General features: G+C 44.2%; 1 protein-coding gene across 1 annotated transcript in view; it reads right to left on the bottom strand.

Moving 5' to 3' along the window:
- The window catches only part of LOC126263357 (NADPH oxidase 5-like), a 425625-nt gene that overhangs the window by 163906 nt on the left and 239282 nt on the right, over positions 1-22437 (bottom strand). Inside the window, exon 5 of the mRNA XM_049960447.1 lies at positions 90-187. Within this exon, the coding sequence (XP_049816404.1) occupies positions 90-187 (98 nt within the window). The remainder of the gene's footprint in view (positions 1-89; positions 188-22437) is intronic.

Raw genomic sequence — 22437 nt, 5'->3', positions numbered from 1 at the left:
TGTGGTACTATATGATTTTCGAAAGGCATCAGCACGTTTGCATCATCTACGGAAAGTATTTAGAAATGTCATGTTTTGGAAAGACTTACCTGGCGTTTGTGATATTAGCGAGAAACTCCATCACCTTTTCTGTGGTGACAACGCCGTCTCCGTCTTGGTCTATAAGGCGGAATAATTTGTCGACGATCTGCAACAAATTCATACATATATGGTAATTTGAATCACTAATTGGAAGAATAGCTATTCCGACCAGTAATTTCAGTATTTTAACACTATTTTCTAGTTACTAGTATCTTACTAATACATCAAATATATATCAAGTAGAAACGAAAACATATTGAGGCCCTGGAATACTTACATTTATTTCTGTCTGCTTAGTTCTCAACTTATTTAGGTACACATTCAGACATTTTTATATGGGATGAAGTTATCCGTATTATGACAAATCTAAATTCGAGTCACGTATTTTATACGGGTTATTCATCATATTCACTTTTTATAGTTAGTACGAAGTAGTTTCATAGTCTTTTAGGCCAAGAAAGCGGCACTTTTCTCCGTCGTACCACATAGAGTAGTTTCATTTCATCTTATACCTCATTTTTCATTATCCTCTTAGGAAGAGGGCTGAAGATTGAAATTTGCGGTAAATTCAACGCTGTTGAAACTAACGACAGTATTCCCTCTCTTAAGCGTACTTTGGCAACTTAGTTAACGAGACTAAGTTTAAAGCGTGGATTTGAATTTTAATTTGCAGCAAAATAAGTTACTATCGTTTCTTTAAGTAGCCCTTGAGGAAGGCTACTTATCATTGATTGTGGCGATGAGGGATAACATTCCGTGATGGCAGCCATTGTGGCCAACGTGAGGTATAGTTGACACAGGCGTGAACTTCCTTGCTGAACACAATGTTGCCTGTACGGTATCAAAGCGTGCTTTCTTCTTATATCACGAAGGTGACAGGTACGTCGTCGTTTGTTCAATTATCCTGTCAACTCTGGGAAAATGCCGTTACGAAAGTGACTCAGTTGATTGGTGTAGTAGTAGTAGTAGTAGTAGTAGTAGTAGTAGTAGATGTATAACTGCTATTTTCTGGGAATCAAGCGCATCTCTCTAATGAAGTATTCCAGATTCATAGTAAAACTTGTAAAAAAAAATATTGTAAAGTCAAGTGGATATCTAGAAAAAATTACTATGTCCCCATTTCGCTTCCTCCAGAAATCTGCCAAAATCTCTTTTTTCCGCTTTAAAATTATTTCCAGTTATTGGAATGTGAAATCGCTGAAAAATATAGGCGAATATCCATTTTTACAGTAAATGAAATATTTGTCGAAAGTATGCTAGCCGCTCCAATATGTACTTGGACGTCCTTACTCTGTAAATGAGTAGGGCTACAAAATGGAGCGACTGAAGATGTGTACTGTTCTTCTGTGGCTTTGCTGTGAGTAGGGCTACAAAATGGAGCGGCTGAAGATGTGTAATGTTCTTCTGTGGCTTTGCAGTGGAAACAACGCGTGATGAAATGGTAAATATTAAGGCGATGTACTTGCAGGGGTTCCTTTGTCTCAGAATGTTTTAAGTTAATTCAACGACTCACTAACGACTGTACGCATAATTCGATTGAATGAAATGCAGAGCACTAGTACTGTATATCGAAGATAGAAATTGTTACTGTTTCTGAGGGAATTTACTTGCTAATATACAAACACCTCTCATCTTCGAGATCTCATTAGACCGAAGTAAACTTACCGAACTAGGAAGTGAAACATGTGAAAGAAATATAAAATATACTCCATCTCTTTCATGAAGATAGAATCAGTCTTTCATGCAAAATACATTAACATCTAATACAATAATTGTATAATATAATGTATTACAGAATTGCATTAACGAAAAGCCAAGCTTGCTTATGTCGGCAGAATTGTGCTCACAAAACGCAGGCCAGAAACATGTCATGAGAAACAGTTTACACGTTCTCTCAGGCGGTGTTAGCATTACTCCAAACAAGAAGAACAAAGGCCTCCTGTCTGTGGTGTTTTTGTTTGGAATAACCAGCGTCATGCGCTTGTTTGTAGACATAAATCTGGTTTGTTGAAACGGGGCCGTGTGCAGCCTTGCCACGAGCAGAATGCTTTGTATTTGGACAGTCTTCAGACAAACGGCTTCTTTGAGGTAAGTGCGAAGTACCGACTGGAAGCTGTTTGATTTTTCTTCATTAGGGATACAAAATGTCTTTCCGCTGTTAACAGGTGGGAAACTTTATTCAAATTACTGAGCCCTAATGTGATAGTTTTAATTTTTCGTGAAAACCGGAAGCCTTGAAATGGCTGGCTCTGAGCACTATGCGACTTAATTTCTGAGGTCATCAGTCGCCTAGAACTTAGAACTAATTAGAACTAATTAAACCTAACTAACCTAAGGACATCACACACATCCATGCCCGAGACAGGATTCGAACCTGTGACCGTAGCGGTCGATCGGTTCCAGACTGTAGCGCCTAGAATCGCACGGCCACTCTGGCCGGCCCGGAAGCCTTGAGGAGAACGCGCAAAACAGACCGATGAGGAAGTATGCCGCAGATCGATTCATTGTACAGATATGCATGCTTTTCAGGCGGTTTTTCACATTAATTTTGTTCATTTCAGAACTGTTCCTTCAGTTGTGTCTCGCAAGCAGAATATGGACATACCTAGAATACAAAAGCAAAGCAGAAAGTTTGTAAGTATCCCAGAAAGATGGCGTACAGAACTTTTGCTTACATTAACGCAATTTGTTGATATATGAACAAATGCTTAAGAGAAACTTGCAGTATATATGGGAAGAGTAAATCGAATTTATAATTTAGTTCTGCCTCTTCCATTTATTTTCCAGTTGTTCATTACTGTGGTACTGCTGTTAAACTACTCAGTGAGAAAACAAGTTCTCGAAGGAAATGGCAAACTGTTTTCAATTAGAGGAACATAATCCATTCTTTACGTTTGGAAAGAAGTGAAATACCTCAGTTACTTCGGGCAAAAGACGTGGTGCGGAGGTGGGAGGATTGATGTGCGGAAGATGGATGACAATATAAAATTGTTGTTTTTCCTCATTAATAATTTTTCTAGTTATTCCAATACAGATGGCCGAAGTATTAATGTTTACCACCAGGCTACTCGAAAGTAATGGAAGGAACAGTATCTGTAACATACAACACGATTAATAATTATAAATTATAAATTAATAAATAAATTATAAATTCGAATTACTCTTCCCATATATACTGCAAGTTTCTCTTAAGCATTTGTTCATATATCAACAAATTGCGTTAATGTAAGCAAAAGTTCTGTACGCCATCTTTCTGGGATACTTACTTTCTGCTTTGCTTTTGTATTCTAGGTATGTCCATATTCTGCTTGCGAGACACAACTCAAGGAACAGTTCTGAAATGAACAAAATTAATGTGAAAAACCGCCTGAAAAGCATGCCTATCTGCACTCAAGATGGATTTTCCAGTCTTTTATGGGAAAAACTTCTTAGTATACAGCATTTAAAACGGACTGGTAAAATGTAAGCTGCGTGCGCTTAAAATGTAGCTTTTTGCATATACGCTTTTGAGTGTCTCTGTTATAATAACCTGTCAGTATCAGTAACTATCGTTCACATTACAGTGGCACTCTTATGTTTAGGAGGCGACCCGTCTGGTACAATTAAGTTTCCATGGTTATACGTCCGCATTCCGTACCAGAGCTGCTGGGAAATCTATGGCAGAGAAATCACATAACCAAAATGACGATGGATATGGTTTCTCAGGTATGCAGTAGGGCTAAGGTACAGAGAATTTGCGAGTCCAAGAAGTGATTTGAAATTTTGAGTGACTCTTCTGGTCATCTATACATCATTGTGCAGAAAAATCTCGTTCACTGGAAAGACAATCATTACATAATGAGAGAGATCCTCAAGGATGGGTTCTTAACCAAACTGGCCATGTGGAACGTAAACAGAATAGTACTTTTACTATCCACAGGACAGAGACGCTCTCGCCATCTTAATTTTATTGGTGTAGTAGTTGCATACTGCTCCGTCTCCTCCGTTTCTTACGGACACGTCGATGTCCATCCCCCTATGATTCACTTTCGATACTGTTGAACAAATCAAATTCTTTTTTCCGTCGATACACCATCAAGAGTATGGTTGTAGAAGCCATCCATCTGTTTTGAAATCCATACGCAGTAAAACATTTTCCAACACATGGCAGGGCTGGTACAGCAGCCGGTAACGTATTGTGAAGGAACAGTCTTGCTTGCAGAGATGTAATTGTTATTGATTTACCAGTGACACGTTTCGCCTGATTCAGGCATTTTTAGATTGGATGAATATTTGATGGTGTTGGATACATAATACACCGAGAGTACAGAACGTCCCAGCAAATAACTGTCCTCGTTAAATATTCGGAAACATTGAGCGGTGTCCTCCTTGAGGTATGCGTCATAACCCAAGAAATGGAAAACAGGATCAGGCTTACATACGTCTGTCACCATGCAAACATGTCGGTCTGTACATGTATTACTATTATCAAACGCACCATTTGACGTACAGCACATTACGTTCCCGTTAAGTTCTCTTTGGGGCAAAAATCAATGGTACAAACCTGTGTGAGATTCCCCTGTGTGCACAGCTCTACAGTCTTAAAATGACTTTTTGTTTACAAACCGTAAATTAGTATCACCCATTGTGGGACACCAAGTGTAAGTTACTTGTACTGTGGCACTCACATTTTCCTCTTCATAATAGCTTAACTCCGAACGCCCAGTCATGCTAATAAAGTTTGCTTCGTAGTATCTGGCAAAAGCATTATTAATTAATTCATAACGACTGTGGCAGCAAACGTAAGCTAATTAATTTGCTGCCATAGTAACTTAATTTTTTTTTTTTTGTGGTTTTAGGGCGCACAACTTCAACGGTCATTAGCGCCCAGACTACGTTAGGAATGCACCGCGAGTCACAAGTTTAAAACAGCAACGAAACGGAAAACACGATAAAAGAGACTGACAGGCATAGGATTAAAAAAGAAAACAGCATAATCAAACGTCCTTTGAGAGGGTTGTCAAATTGATAAAATGAAGAACGCGAGCAGCTGCTCGTGGGTCATCCGCTAAAATGGCTTCTACAGTACAGGGCAGGCCAAGATCAAGACGCAGGGTGTTAAAATCCGGACAGGACGTTAAAATGTGGTGGACCGTCAGCAATTGCCCACATGGGCAGAACGGCGCCGGCGCAGCCGTCAGCAGATGGCGATGGCTGAACCGGCAGTGTCCAATTCGTAACCGGGCCAAAACTACCTCCTCCCGCCGAGAAGGGCGTGAGGAGGACGTCCAAGCCACGGGAAGAGGTTTTAAGGCCCGAAGCTTGTTGTCTGTAAGTGCAGCCCAATCGGCATGCCACAACGATAAAATGCGCCGACAAATTACCCTGCTACAATCTGACGAAGGGACACAACAAGAAGCTGTCCGAGGCTGGAGGACCGCAGCCTTGGCCGCGGCATCTGCAGCTTCGTTCCCGGGGATACCGACATGGCCAGGAACCCACATAAAGCTAACCGGAGAACCGACGTCCACCAGCTGCTGAAGAGAGCGTTGGATCCGGTGCACGAAAGGGTGAACCGGGTACGGATCACTGAGGCTCTGGATAGCGCTCAGGGAATCGGAGCAGATGATATATTCAGAATGTCGGTGGCGGCAGATGTAAAGAACAGCCTGGTAGAGGGCAAAGAGCTCAGCTGTGAAGACCGAACAATGGCCATGGAGCCGGTATTTGAAACTTTGTGCCCCGACAATAAAAGAACACCCGACCCCGTCAGTGGTCTTAGAGCCATCTGTATAAATGAAGGTCATATTAATGAACTTCGAACGAAGTTCGACAAAACGGGAGTGGTAGACCGAACCGGGGGTAACCTCCTTCGGGAGCGAGCAGAGGTCAAGGTGGACGCGAACCTGAGCCTGGAGCCAAGGTGGCGTGTGGCTCTCGCCCACTCGAAAGGTTGCAGGGAGTGAAAAATTAAGGTGTTGAAGGAGGCGACGAAAGCGAACTCCAGGGGGTAGCAGGGCAGAGACATACAACCCGTATCGACTGTCGAGAGAGTCATCAAAAAAGGAACGATAAGACGGGTGGTCGGGCATTGCCAGTAGCCGACAGGCATACCGACAAAGCAGTATATCGCGCCGGTAGGTGAGTGGCAACTCACCAGCGTCAGCATGAAGACTCTCGACGGGACTAGTATAAAACGCTCCGATCGCAAGTCGTAAACCCCGATGTTGTATGGAGTTGAGGCGGCGTAAGATGGATGGCCGTGCAGAGGAGTATACGAAGCTCCCATAATCCAGCTTGGAGCGGACGATCGACCGATATAGGCAAAGTAGGACGGTTCGATCCGCTCCCCACGACATACCACTGAGAACACGGAGGACATTTAGAGAACGGGTACAACGGGCAGCCAAATATGACACATGTGGAGACCAACTAAGTTTCCTGTCAAATGTAAGACCTAAAAATTTTGTTGTCTCCACGAATGGGAGAGCAACAGGACCGAGTCTTAAGGACGGTGGGAGAAACACTTTGTAGCGCCAGAAGTTAATACAGACCGTCTTCTCGGCAGAAAAACGGAAGCCATTGGCGACACTCCAGGAGTAAAGACGGTCAAGAGAACGCTGAAGACAGCGCTCCAGGAGACACGTACGCTGCGCGCTGCAATAGATGGTAAAATCGTCCACGAAAAGGGAAACTGATACATCAGCTGGGAAGCAATCCATTATTGGATTGATCGCTATGGCGAAGAGAGCGACGCTCAAAACTGAGCCCTGTGGCACCCCATTCTCCTGGCGAAAGGTGTCTGACAGGACAGAACCCACACGTACCCTGAACTGTCGATCCATTAAAAAGGAACGAATAAAAAGGGGGAGGCGACCGCGAAGGCCCCATGTATGCATGGTGCGGAGAATGCCCGCCCTCCAACAGGTGTCGTAAGCCTTCTCCAAATCAAAGAACACAGCCGCGGTCGGGCGCTTCCGCAAGAAGTTATTCATAATGAAGGTCGACAAGGTAACCAGATGGTCAACAGCAGAGCGGCGCCTACGAAATCCACATTGTACATTGGTAAGTAGGCGTCGAGACTCGAGCAGCCAAACCAATCGAGAGTTAACCATTCGCTCCATCACTTTACAGACACAGCTGGTAAGCGAGATGGGTCGATAACTGGAAGGCAAGTGCTTGTCCTTCCCCGGCTTAGGAATCGGGACAACAATAGACTCGCGCCAGCATGCGGGAACATGTCCCTCAATCCAGATGCGATTGTAAGTACGAAGAAGAAAATCTTTACCCGCAGGAGATAGGTTCTTCAGCATCTGAATATGAATAGAATCAGGCCCTGGAGCGGAGGACCGTGATCGGCCAAGTGCGTTTTCGAGTTCCCGCATGGTGAATGGGGCATTATAACTTTCACGATTCGAGGAGCGGAAGTTAGGTGGCCTAGCCTCCTCTGCCTGTTTGCGGGGGAGGAAGGCAGGGTGGTAATGAGCGGAGCTCGAAACCTCTGCGAAAAAGCGGCCGAAGGCATTGGAGACAGCCTCAGGGGCCACAAGGACGTCATTTGCGACCGTCAAGCCAGAAACTGGTGAGTGAACCTTAGTGCCAGATAGCCGGCGCAGGCTACCCCAGACAACAGAAGAAGGAGTAAAACTGTTGAAGGTGCTTGTGAAAGCAGCCCAGCTGGCTTTCTTGCTTTCTTTAATAATACGACGACACTGTGCACGTAATCGCTTATAATTGATACAATTCGCCACTGTAGGCTGGCGTTTAAAGGTGCGTAAAGCACGTCGACGAGCACGTAAAGCGTCTCTACATGCCGCGGTCCACCAGGGGACCGGTACGCGACGTGGAGAAGAAGTAGGGTGAGGGATGGAATATTCAGCAGCAGTGAGAATGACTTCCGTGAGGTGTGCGACCTGACTATCGCAGCTTGTGAATGTTTGATCCTGAAAGGTCGCCTTGGAAGAGAAGAGCCCCCAGTCTGCTTTGGAGATGTTCCAACTAGATGAGCACGGAGAGGGGGTATGCTGCAGGAGATGGATAACACACGGGAAGTGGTCGCTCGAATATTTATCAGAAAGTGCATACCACTCGAACCGGCGTGCAAGTTGGGGAGTACACATAGAGAGGTCTAAATGGGAATAGGTGTGAGATGTGTCCGAAAGAAAAGTAGGGGCGCCAGTATTGAGGCAGACAAGATTGAGCCGGTTGAAAAGGTCTGCTAACAGGGAGCCCCTCGGGCAGGACGCTGGAGAGCCCCAAAGGGGATGGTGGGCATTGAAGTCTCCAGTTAACAAAAATGGTGCAGGTAGCTGAGCAATAAGTTGCATCATGTCTGCCCTGGTAACGGCAGACGACGATGGAGTGTAAACGGTACAAATGGAAAATGTAAAAGTGGGGAGAGTAATGCGGATGGCAACTGCCTGCAGGCCGGTGTGCAACGTGATGGGATCGTAGTAAATATCATCCCGGACCAGCAACATAACCCCTCCATGAGCTGGGATACCTATCACAGGGGGTAGGTCAAAACGCACAGAGGTGTAGTGTGCCAAGGCAATTTGATCGCAAGGGCGTAGCTTCGTTTCCTGGAGGGCGACGACGAGCGGACGGTGCAAGCGGAGCAGCAACTTCAAGTCCTCTCGGTTGGAGCGAATGCTGCGAATATTCCAGTGAATAAGTGCCATCGTAAGAAAAGAAAAAGGAAGATGAAAGAAGGGGTCACCTCGAAGGCCGCTGAGGGCCTGGCTTCGAGCGAGCACTGCCGCCGCTGTCAGTAGGCGGACAGTCATCGTCCATTGGGTCTATAGGTTCATCGGCCATCTTGGAAAGATGGCCGGGAGGGGGAGCTTCCTCCGCCGGTGAACGGTCAGATGTTCGGCTACCAGCGGTGCGGCCAGGCGAAACGGATGACGGCCTGGGGCGGCAACCGCTGGGTGGCGCAGGAGGAGAAATGCGCCGTGGCGGAGAAGGAGAACTGTGCTTCCTATTTGCCTTCTTGGAAGGTCGTTTGGTGGAAGTACCGGTCGAAGGCTGGGAGGTCGAGGTACGTAGGAAGTCTGCACGGGACGGTTCCTTCTTGAAGGCCCGTGCATCTGACTTCTGGGTCTTCGTCTTAGCAGAAGCTGATGAAGGGGCTGGTGTCTGTGGGGTGATGGGAGGAAGAGGAGACGTCGACCGCGCGATCTTAGCACTGGCCGAACGGACGACCGTGGTGCTGAAGGTCAGATCGCATGTCTGGGTTGCCACCTCCTTGGTAGTCCGAGGAGAGGCGAGGACAGTGCTGTATTTCCCCGCTGGGAGCAGCGTGGGCTTCCTACTAGCCAATAGCTTGCGAGCAGCCGAGGTAGACACTTTCTCTTTGACCCGAATTTCTTGGATACAGCGTTCTTCCTTATAGACAGGACAGTCGCGGGAGGATGCGGCATGGTCACCCTGACAGTTCACACAACGAGGAGACGGAGGTGGACAGTCACCCTCATGGGCATCCCTGCTACAAGTGACACATTTAGCCGCATTGGAACAAGACTGTCGAGTGTGATTGAAACGCTGACACTGGTAGCAGCGCGTAGGTGTCGGGACGTAGGGGCGAACAGAAATAACCTCGTAGCCCGCCTTGATGCGCGATGGCAGCGTAACACTATCAGAGGTCAAGAAAAGTGTCCGGGTCGGTACAAGGTCATTGTTGACCTTTTTCATGACCCTATGGACAGCCGTCACGCCCTGCTCAGCGAGGAAAGATTGAATCTCCTCGTCAGTCAAGCCGTCGAGGTATCTAGTATAGACCACACCACGAGACGAATTCAAAGTTCGGTGAGCCTCCACCCGGACAGGGAACGTGTACAGGAGTGTGGCCCGAAGCAGTTTTTGTGCCTGAAAGGCACTCTCAGTTTAGAGTAATAAGGTACCGTTACGCAACCTGGTACAAGATTTAACAGATCCGGCTATGGCATCTACGCCCTTCTGGATAACGAAAGGGTTGACAGACGAAAAATCCTTTCCGTCCTCAGATCGAGAAACGACGAGGAACTGTGGGGCAGGCGGTAGTACTTTTGTCACTGGTGGCTGGTCACGTTTCCGTTTTTGGGCAGAAGTCGAGAGAGATGGAGTGGAATCCATTGCGGAGGAATCCCCCATGATTGCCAGCGTCTCCGATGGCGCGCTCCTTCCTTGTGGGGACCCTCTCAGAGGGCACTCCCGCCTTAGGTGAATGTTTACACCTCAGGTCGCACCTCCCGAGAAACAGACGGAGGGACCAATCGGCATGGTCAGAAGGTATCAGCTCAGGCAATCACCCCTCCCCGGGCCTGGCCTTTACCAGGGGGTACGCGCGTGCCTTACATCATGTCTACCCAGGGCGGGGAATTACGCGTTACCCCGTCACCGGCTACGCGTGCGAACGCGTGGGTTGGCCTTCAGGCGCGCACAGGGAGGAAGGAAGAAGAGGAAAAAGGAGAGAGAGAGAGAGAGAGAGAGAGAGAGAGAGAGAGAGAGAGGACAGACTGTCTCAAACGCCGAGGCGGAGCCAGAGAAGGCAAGGAGAAGAAGGCAATGAGAAGGCAAGGAGAAGGCAAGGAGAAGGCAATGAGAAGGCAAGGAGAAGAAGGCAATGAGAAGAAGGCAATGAGAAGAAGGCAATGAGAAGAAGGCAAGGAGAAGGCAAGGAGAAGAAGGCAATGAGAGGGCAAGGAGATTTTGCAGGGGAAAGTGTAAGGAAGACAGTGAGGTGGAGAAGAGCAAAGAAAGGAACCAACCAAAGGAAAGAAGAAACGAGAAGGGAAAAAGCAAAATGACCGCAAATAGTCGTGGAACCGTCCGTCTCCGGACGCAGGCGCTAACTACCCCCTTGAGGGGGAGGGACTCCTTTTAGTCGCCTCTTACGACAGGCAGGAATACGTCGGGCCTATTCTAATCCCCGGACCCGCAGGGGGGCATAGTAACTTAGACAGTGCAAGTTTTTTTTTATGTATTTCTAAGCCTATCAACCACTCTTCGCAGTCTCGTTGTACATGCTATTTCGTCTGTTCTGCAGGTGGAGAGAGTCTAATATTCGTATTGGATTGTGGTTTATCACTGTCACTGCATTCGTAGTACTGCTGTTTAAGCCTTGTTTATTTATTTGCTTATCACTCAAATTGCGAATAATGTGTCACGTATACAACCTTCGACATTGTTCCCCGTGGCAAATGTTCTTTTGATTGTTCTTATTTGCCAACAGGCTTAGAGGCTACAACTTATAGCTTTGGGATAACTCGACTGCGTATCATTTTCACAAGTTAAATTAGAAAGTGCCGTTTCAGTGTTTTACGAAGCGAAGGCAGAAGGTATTTGATAGTGATCCAAGTGGAGGAACGACTAATAAATTGGAACTTTGAGATGTGGTGAACTGTGTTCGAGTGATTCAATGGAATGAGCACAGCCTACGAAAGGCAGACGTCTAGGTCCCGCAGATGTTTCGACTAAGTTCACTGTAAGCCCAGGATAAAGATAAGTCAGTATGATGCTCGGCGTCGATCGTCGTTTGTGATCAGTACGATGTCCTTGTTCTGAACTTCATCACTGTTTATTCTTCTGGTCCGCCGAAGAAACAGTTTCTCTCGTTATGATTAGCCTTGTGACAATTCAACATTACTTTCTAAATAGAATGTGACTCTTTCACATCACTTTCTAACGAAAAGATCGTGTTCGCCTCAAAAACCAAAGTTTTGTTAGGGGATTGTTCTCTTCATTAATTTTAATCTTCTGGATAACTCAAAGTTCAGGATTTCTGTAGTGTATCGATTGAGCCTCAAGGTGGTAGACCTTATCCGAAAGCAAGAACTGAACACACAGTGGAATAAAATGACATAAAATCTGGATGCTATTCTTTCCTTACGAATAATAATTGTTGTAGCCTATAAGGCACAATATCTGATGATAATAGACTCTTTGCTAAGTAGGTTCAACTGTTTCGTGTGTGTGCGCTTTTCCGGACAGTTCTTGCGTGGGATAACGCATCGATTTTTATCAGGGCATTATCGAGCGCTTTGAACAATGAGATCAGCTGTCCAGAATGGTCACGTACATAGTATGTGACCATGTAATAAGATATAGGTCGCCTGTTTGACGGAGTGTTTAACTAAGTGATGTCAAAGATTGATGCCCGCACAACAAGGGAGTATAATATCTAAGAAGTAAAAGGAAAGTAATACGTTTCTAAAGACAAGCGTATGAGCATAAGTAGTGCAATCCGTTACGGGACTTCAGTAAACACATAGTACAAACATGTATGAAACATTTTATAGAATTTGACATGCCCCAGAATGAAAGGAGAAATATGTACAGATTTGACATTCCGAATAATAAAAATTACTGTTGAGCTAAACAGTGAAGTGAAAAAATGAAGCGTTGGAATAAGTAGTTTTAGTTGCACAAAACCCGTTATCTGTTAAGTAATAACATGAATCAACAAACTGGCACCTCTGTGTACCTCAGAAGCTTTTAATACCAAAGAAAACGTGACATACATTCAGTTCAGATTAGTCATCATAAGAGTTTAATGCCTATTTTGAGTCCGTATGATCAGTAAATCAGATTATGGGCTTACAAGATCCAAGACAATAGCTCCAGTTCAGCGTCGATACCTTGACTTACGACACATGTCTAATGGTTCGAGAAGACACAGCGTAAAATTATTGAACCTTTTCGCCCAAATTCAGTATCTTCCAGGGTCTTAATTACTACAACAGACCGCCCTCTCTTTTTTCCTGAGCACCACTGTCTGCAGCTGACGTTTCACGTTATGTACGGTTCCGTCCAAAGTCGCTCACTGGCACGCCCTTCAGTGCTTTAAGGAAGATTTGCCTGACACTCTTCCCTTCCTCACTAAGCTGCTGTTAGTCCCAGCAGTAAGAAGCGAAACTACTGGGCACTCCTCACAGACGAAAGGTTTAATTGTACCTTGGAGTAACCTGCTGTATGTTAAGTCTGAATTTAAAGCGCTGTGTTTATAGGATTAAAATTAATTACTCTGCTCGCCGCCCACTGATTTGGACGCACAATATCATTTCTCCCGGTCGTAAGTAATACGTAACTTCGCACAGAGCTGTGCTCACGTCTGTTGGTAACTATAATTAAGCGCAGTTACTCGGCTGACGGCGGGATGCATACACGGGGATAGAGTTTGGGGCGTAATTTACAAACGCAGCCTATAATAGGCGGACCGCGCGGTAGCCGTGATTTATGCAACCGCGCACAACACGGCGGGCAGACACTGTGCAGCAGCCGAGGAGGCAGGCAGAGCAGCTAACGCTGCAGCTGCGCCCAGGACCGATCCCCTCGTCGATAACGCGCGCTGAATCACAACACCGCAAAAACTGACGGACTCTTCTCTCGGAGTGGAGACTAAAGAGCTGTGACATTCCTCTTCCTTAGGCTTGTACTCGCGGTGGGCCTGAAGGCTAACGGGCGCCTAGAACTAGCCCATCATTGTTACGACAGAAACTCCCACTTTGGAGGGCCACTCGGCGTAATCGGTGTCTTCGACCGCGAGAAGATGAAAGAGCAGAATTATTAGTATAGAGTAAACCAACGATTTTGTAAAGAATCGACATTCCATGTGCGAAACGGCTTCTGATTGCGAGTGAGTTAATGTGTTGCATGTTTAACGTTAAGCATGTAAGTGAGAAAAAGTTTAGAGAAGGTTTCAAATTACGTTTGCAGCTTTCTGGAAGTCGCGAAGTGCTCTCATTGTGAAACACCTAATGACTTTAGTTCAGGTAATTCGCGCTTCGCTTTAAGCAAAAGCTAGTTTTTCACGCCTACCTATGTTTTTTAGATATCTCCTGGACTACGTGTCGTACGGTGATATAATTTTTGCGGTACATATAGTGGGACATATGGATATTATATCCACAAATATGTTGTGAACAGAGTTAATACTGACATAAAAGAAAGTCATACCTGATGCCGCAGTTCTGCTGCATGCATGGACAGTGGAAATACAGTAAGCGATAAACTTTTTTCCTTTCATCTTTTTGCGGTGCATGTCAGCAAGAGAAAGTTTCTTAAAGCTTTGAAATTGTGTGTAAAGTTTGTCGAAAGTCACTAAATACTCCATTCTCAAATACTCGATGAATGTAGTATTTGCGCATTATGCGTTATGCCATGAAAATAAACACACTAAGACAAAAAAAAAAAATTAGGAAACGACGCACCTCGCGGGAATTATCCGAATGGGACGAAAATCGACAGATGTGACGTACAGACAAACGAATGGTTACAGTTTTAGAAAGAGCTTCACAGATTGGGCAAGTCAATAAGGCGTTGGTCCACCTCTGGCCGTTATACAAGCAGTATTCGGTTTGGCTTTGATAGAGTTGTTCGATACTGTCCTGATGTATATCGTGCCAAATTCTGTTCAACTGAAGACTTACATTGTCAAAGTCCCCAAATGGTTGGAGCACGCTGCTCACAATCCTCCTAACGTCTCAGTAGAGAAGAGATCCGGCGACCTTGCTGCCCAAGGTAGGTTCTGACAAGCACAAAGGCAAGCCGTAGAAACTGTCACAATGTGCGTGCGGGCATTATCTTGCTGAAATATAAGCCCAGGATGGCTTGCGATGAATGGGAACAACACGGGACGTAAAATATCCTCGACGTACCGCTGTGCCGTAAGGGAGCCGCATATGACTTCCAGTGGTGTCCTGCTATGAAAACAAATGACTCCCAGATCATTATTCCTGGTTTTCGGGCCATATGGCAGGCGACTGGCAGGTTGGTATCTCACCACTGTCTGGGGCGCCTCCCGACATGACTTCGCTGGTCGCCTGTGCCCAGTTCGAAACGGGACTCATCGCTGATGACGATTCTATTCCAGTTAATGAGATTCCAGACCCTGTTGACCAGGGAAGGCGCGTCTGGAGACGCCGCGGGGGGCCTGTCTGTCACCCACCTTACGGGCCGACAGCCGTGAGGGATTATCTGGGGTGCCATTTCTTTTCATAGCAAGACTTCTTTGGTAGTCATCCTCTTTATCCTTTCAGCACAGCGGTAATCGACGATAGTCTACGCCCCATTTTGTTGCCCTTCATGGCAACCCATCCTGGGTTTATATTTCAGCAAGATAATGCCCGCCCGCACATGGTGAGAGTTTCTACTGCTTGTCTTCATGCTTGCCAAACCCTATCTTGGCCAGCAACGTTGCCAGATCTCTCCACAGTGCGAACGTTTGTAGAATAGTGGGCAGGTCTCTCCAGCCAGCTCGGGATTTTACGACCTAAAGCGCCAACTGGAGAGAATCTGGTACGCTATCCGTCAGTAGGGCATCCGACAACTTGTCAATCAATACCAAGCCGAACAACTGCTTACATAAGGGCCAGAGGTAGGCCAACGCGTTATTGACTTGCTCAATTTGTGAAGCTCTTTTTCTTGAATAAATCATCCAGTTTCTCTGAAACTGTAATAATTTGGTTTTCTGTACATGTACGTCTCATCTACAGACATCCATCCCATTCGTTTAATTCCTTTGTGGTGCGCTGTATTTTTTTGTTTCTGTCTGAAGAGTACATACACAGTTTCAAACTTTAATACTTGCTTTACTGTTTACATCTTTAATGTAAGATTGAACCTCTTTATGAACAGATTATGACAACAGTTCACATTTTTAAATTCGGTTAATAGGTATGTGGTCTATTTAAAATCATTTCCGTTGTCCGTGGGAGTCGTGGATAAACACCCTGCAATTGGCATTGTGCACGTGAATTATGAACCAGGATAGCCGTTTAGTAACTTAAATTTTACAACCTGTGACGGAACTAAGGTATGACAGTTTGGATACATGCCCTTGGCGCCTTTTAGTTCGAGCGCACTCTTGAAATGGACGAAAAATAAGGGCAAAAGAAAAGGACGGTTTGAGTATGGAGGAGGAGAAAGGATTGAATGGCACTAAAACGAGAAAGAAGCTGAGATTTATAAACGGAAATAATTGGAGATTCTAATTGGACAGTGTAGAGCAACAGTTCGAAAGACGTACCAATCCCCTGTATGGACACGTTATTCTTGTTTTTGCTTACGAGACGGAGCCACTCTCATTTGTCAAGGGAACCAATACATGTGTAAGGGGTGTATTTTGAGTTACTTTTGTTTGTTTTGGCTTTACGCTGACCAGTAATAATGTAACAGTGAAAATGGACTCGCGTTATTGTTGCAAGCGACACGTGTTTGGAAAGTCGTGTTGTTCTTTTGAATTTTGCCACAAGAAAGAATGATGGAAATGTTTACTTTTTCTACATTAAGTCCAAATATCAAAAAACGAATGAACAGGCAAGCTGCGATGAGAATTTAACAAATGGTTCAAATGGCTCTGAGCACTATGGGACTTAACAGCTATGGTCATCAGTCCCCTAGAACTTAGAACTACTTAAACCTAACTAACCTAAGGACATCACACAACACCCAGTCATCACGAGGCAGAGAAAATCCCCGACCCCGCGGGGAATTGAACCCGGGCGCGGGAAGCGAGAACGCTACCGCACGACCACGAGCTGCGAACGAGAATTTAACATAGAAGTAGTGTTACGTCGGAAGGAGGAAAGAATGGAGGAGGGGCAAAGGTGATGTTGCCATTGTTACGGTACTGTTCAGAGGCTTCTACCAATGAAAGAAATAAGCGATGTCCCCTGCCTACGGGTAACCAGCCGAAAGATGTAAGTGTTGAAGTGAGTCTAGAGGAGCTAGATTGAGGAGTACCCAAGTGGTATCCTATGGGAGTAGCTGAACAGGGTAGTTATGATTAAATTGCATCTATTCACAGTGTGGGCTGCGATAACTTTCGCTGTCGTACGATGATTATAACCGACACTTGACCTCCGTGAATAGCTGCATTTTTATAGGAATTACCCAGTGCAAGTCAAGTATAAATGGGGAATATAAGTTGGAAGAAAGATCACTGTAGGATGAGCTGAAAGTTTTAGTGCCTTTACTCGCAATGCGTTAGTCAGGATGAACTCGTAAAAGTTTTAGAATGAGTGCATCTGAACTTTCTCAGTTTGTGTATTTCGTTGTTTCTCACACGCTTGCATAAAAGCAACAGACGCTAGCTCATCATGATCCCATTCCATTTCTCTGCTCATGCTCATTTCCGAATATTATGGAACAACATAAGTTAACGCAAAAAGTAACGTACGATGTAACAGGTTGGAACGCAAGGCGTAGAAAATTTTCTATTAAAAGATACAGTCCGCTTATAAATGAATTATGGTTTGATTTTTATGCTAATTTGAAGACACGAGAGCAACAGAATACAAGTGACTGCGAGGTAGCCGTTTGGCATCGTCTCGAAAAGCGAGAGGGGAACAGCAGAGCGAGCAGCAGGGTCTCTGAGGTGGGCAGGGATAAAGTGGCTTCTCGGACCACCTAGATTATAGAAGATTGGCGTATGGATACCCTTTCGGCGAGGCCAGAAAGTAAGACGAAATTGGGTGCGTGTGTGTGTGTGTGGGGGGGGGGGGGAGAGAAGAGAGATCCCTTGGGATCACAAGAACTGACTCGTTCCTGTACCTGAATTGGGGGAAGTACTAAATATACATACTAAAATTATCGTAATAGTTGGGCCGAGTGGGTATAACTGTTCATCACATTCATACCTAACAGAAGTATGTTTTCTATGGAAAGTGGCATATCTGAGCACACAGTCAGGGAAAAGTTTACAAATCCCTAATTTGAAGCGGACCATGATGAAGGTTGGTCGAGTGCATATGTCACTGGTGGTGGTCTATTCTTAGTGGAGCAATAACCTGAACTTCAAATAACGTGTGGAAATGCAGCCGGGTGACCACCTTGTCATTTTGAAGGCAAACCTGCAGCAAGTACGCACACGCACACGCACACGCACACGCACACCTCCACACGCACATCGTTAAGTTAACGCTGTAAATGACAACACATCTACACTGCGCTGCTAACCACCACTAGCACCACCACCGACATAAAAATGACTTCATAGTGGGTTGAAAACTATGACGTTACTAACGTGTTGCCTTAGAAGAGTCAGACGCTGTATAATTAGTTTAGACTTAACTATCAGCGGGAAATTCGAGTAGAGGCATTCCTACAGAGAGATATTTAGCGTTAGACAGGCTCAAGATATCGCTAAATTGCAGTATAAGCATTTTTTCTTATTTGTGCTGCTACTGCCACCATTGGCACTGGATAGGAACGGTAGAGTTATGCATTTCATTTAAAAGAAACAAAAAATATCTTTCATTATCCACTGCTCCTTGTCGCTCCATAATGTGCATCTGAGACGGTCATCAGCCAAGATAACAATGTTCCAAAGGCCCCTAAAGCTGTAACTTGGCCTTTGGCCACACCGCCCAGTCGCATCCCACACACCTGAAATGAGTTCGGCAGAACGCTAATGTAGATATGTGGGCGGAATGTTATCGGAAGCAGCTTTCCTGAGAGGCAGCAGCCTGCAACTCACAGATCGCAGAGAGAAAATCTGGTCTATATTATGTGCATTAATGCATTTGTTTTGTTTCATGTCTTTCTCATATCTGAGAATATTTCCAGTAATGAGTGGTTCATAAAATTATTAGATCACAAGTGGGCAAACGTCCAACAGTGCACTATTCGTTATTTTCCTGTAGTGAAACTCATTACAGAACTACGAACTAAACCTATGATTTCGGCTTGTCAGCGGTGAATCACTAACAACTATGATGGAATGATTATTTATGGTTCAAATGGCTCTGAGCACTATGGGACTTAACATCTTAGGTCATCAGTCCCCTAGAACTTAGAACTAGTTAAACCTAACTAACCTAAGGACATCACACACATCCATGCCCGAGGCAGGATTCGAACCTGCGACCGTAGCAGTCGCGCGGTTCCGGGCTGCGCACCTAGAACCGCGAGACCACCGCGGCCGGCGATTATTTATGTATTGTGTTTACATGTACTGTAGTAAACCATGATTGCCGTATCTATTGAGGCGTCCAACGACAAAGCCACTAATAATGTATCACAAGTAATTACGAAAGATGCGTCCTCATGGTGGTTCCTACAGGGTAATACTGTGAGTCACTGTGTTGCTTTTTCCATCTTTCATGTAATGGGGACTTAGATAGGGTGGACCGTTGCGGAACACTTTCACTACAGACAATTCTGGGCGAATTGGGAACAGGTCGTTCCCAGATTGCAGGGAGAAAGAGATTCACACGGATCTGTGTAAGTAGTGGTAGCCTACGCCTAAAATTGCATGGTATTATTTACCAATCATTTTGAGTGCCCTTTTTCGTAATTCCTCGTCAACTGCTATGCTTTAATTCTTAAGCAAACACTCGAGTAATACGCAAAAGTAACAACTTTTCTAGATGCATTTATAAATTACTTCATGATTCCAAAGGACTTATGTATGGTGTAGCAGGCACCCATGAATGATACACAAAAAACGAAGGTGAAAATCGAGACGTTTCATACAGGTGATAAATAATTCTAATTTAGGTAGGTCCGGATGGGTAATCCTAGATATTTCACAGATGCTGACTTTCCCGGCAGCTTATTGCCCACAGTGTTGTGGGACTGTAAAACATTACAAAGTTTTGTAACACACAACGATGTCCGTATTAATAAGGAAGGGACAAGTTTCTTACTGTGTAATGTCTACTTGATATGTAGCAATAGCTCATTTGTTTAAATAATGCACTGTGGTAATTGTTAAAGATTTAAAGTCTCGTATTAACGCTCGTCTTTGGATTACGATCTTGGAAAGTGTGTTTGGAATACAGGGGCACGGGGTAATTGGCCAATAAAGGTAACAAAATAGCTTAAAGGTTGAATTGCAATAAGAGGTCGCCATACGTAGGAGTGCTTGCAGAAAATGCCTTAATGTCAGGAAATTGTGATTCATCGAAGAGGACAATGTGCCCCTTCGAATATCCCTTAATTTTTTTAAGTTACACGCAGATTTCACAGTCTTATGTAATTTTGGATCATAAATTAAGATGATAATTCCTGCCATTTTTAAGTAGAGTAACTCCGTTGCTGAAGGTTCATGATACTGTCACTACTATTTATAGAGCACAAATGACTTGACAAACACAATCGAATCAGTTACAGAAGGGATGAGGAAGGGGCAGGTTTATTTTCCCGCCATTTTTAAGTCATGCATTTGGCCTAGATCCGTTTGGGGGGGGGAGGGGGGGGAATATGTTGAGTTTGGTTCCGGTATATTGCAAATATTGTTTCCGTAGTTTTAGAAGAGACACCACTGGATAAATGACAGTGTATGAGATTTGAACACGACCGCCCAGTTTACTCTGTGTTTAATGCAAATATTGATAAAAAAATTCCCTGATAATTGGACCATACGGAATTCTGGCATTCTAGTTTGTTCTGTTTGACTGCTCTTTATTTTCTTTAATGGAGGACGAATGGGCGACGTTCCTGTTTTCAGCGGTGCTAAGTAATCAACCGATAGCTACGACGTAGGCGCAAATGGAGCAGTACTTAATAATAATAATAATAATAATAATAATAATAATAATAAACCCCGTGGAGGCCCGGGAAAAGAATAGGCCTCCGGTATGTTCTGCCAGTCGTAAAAGGCGACGAAAAGAACAAACCACTAATAGGGCTAACCCCCCTTTTAGTGTGATTACTTGGTTCAGGACAGAACTAAAGAAGCCTCGGACAAGCGCCGTCATGGTCGGGGACGGCGCTTGAACCCTATGCCCGCCCACAATGGTAATGACACTGCTAGCCAACTGGAAAATGATTTAAATCCAAATAGAGGTGTTTTGCAGGATATGCTTCCTGCAACCACCCTAGAAGGAAAACAAAGACAGAGGATGAGATGGTCAGATGAAGTTAATCGACACCTCATGTTCTGTTATTACCAAGCAACAAACCTAGGAACCAACACAACTGGATACAGATCACAAGTATACACAACATTTATTACCAGATACCCAGAATTAAAATTTTTAACAGAACAACGTCTAGCTGATCAGATTCGTGTAATAATAAAAAATAACAGGATACCCCAGTCAGAATTAGAAAACATCAAACAACAAGTACAACAAATACTGGAACAAAATAATGTGCAATTAGAAGAAGAAGAAAATACAGTAATGGACTCAAACATCCCAGAGCAAACAAACAAAGAACAACACGCATCAATTAAACAATCAGAGGAAAATGAAATTTTAAGACAGCCACCAGCACAAGCACAAATAGAACACGAAGTGACACACATGTTAGATATAGAAGAAAAATTTCAGTTGACATATGTAGAGTACAAAGACACAAATACAGACATTAGACCATTCTTGCATAGACCACCAAATAGCCCACAAGTCGAAACAACAATAAAAACTATCAACACAATCATACACAACAAAATAAATGAATACACAACTATGGAAGAGTTACAACTACTGGTTTATGTAGGAGCACTCACTACACTAAATATACACACTAGGCAGATATCAGAACCAACCAACACACAGAAGAAACCCACAAAACCAGCATGGCAACACAGGCTACAGATCAGAATAGAAAAACTGAGAAAAGACATCGGACAGTTAACACAATTTATAAGAAATGAAATATCAGACAAAAAACGAAAAAGGTTAGGTAAAATCTCACAACAAGAAGCAATAGAGCAATTAGATGAAAAGAAGCAAAAATTACAAGCTTTGGCGAAACGACTTAGAAGATACAAAAAAAGTGAAAATAGAAGGAAACAAAACCAAACATTCAACACAAACCAAAAGAAATTTTACCAAACAATAGATAACACACACATAAAAATAGACAATCCACCAAACATAAGAGACATGGAACACTTCTGGAGCAGCATATGGTCAAACCCGGTACAACATAACAGGCATGCACGGTGGATACAAGCAGAAACAGATACATACAAGATGATACCACAAATGCCTGAAGTGATAATTTTGCAACATGAAGTCACCCGAGCAATTAATTCTACGCACAATTGGAAAGCCCCTGGAAATGATAAAATAGCAAATTTCTGGCTAAAGAAGTTCACCTCAACACATTCACATCTAACTAAATTATTTAACAGTTACATTGCAGACCCATACATATTCCCTGATACACTTACACATGGAATAACTTATCTGAAACCTAAAGATCAAGCAGACACAGCAAACCCAGCTAAATATCGCCCCATAACATGCCTACCAACAATCTACAAAATATTAACTTCAGTCATTACACAGAAATTAATGACACATACAACACAGAACAAAATTATAAATGAAGAACAAAAAGGCTGCTGCAAAGGAGCGCGAGGATGTAAAGAGCAACTGATAATAGATGCAGAGGTGACATATCAAGCTAAAACTAAACAAAGGTCTCTACACTACGCATACA

This window comes from Schistocerca nitens, chromosome 6 (genome assembly GCF_023898315.1).
Source record: "Schistocerca nitens isolate TAMUIC-IGC-003100 chromosome 6, iqSchNite1.1, whole genome shotgun sequence".
NCBI classification, from domain to species: domain Eukaryota; kingdom Metazoa; phylum Arthropoda; class Insecta; order Orthoptera; family Acrididae; genus Schistocerca; species Schistocerca nitens.
Note: the sequence above shows the minus strand (reverse complement) of the source record. Positions and strands in the feature narration are given on the sequence as shown.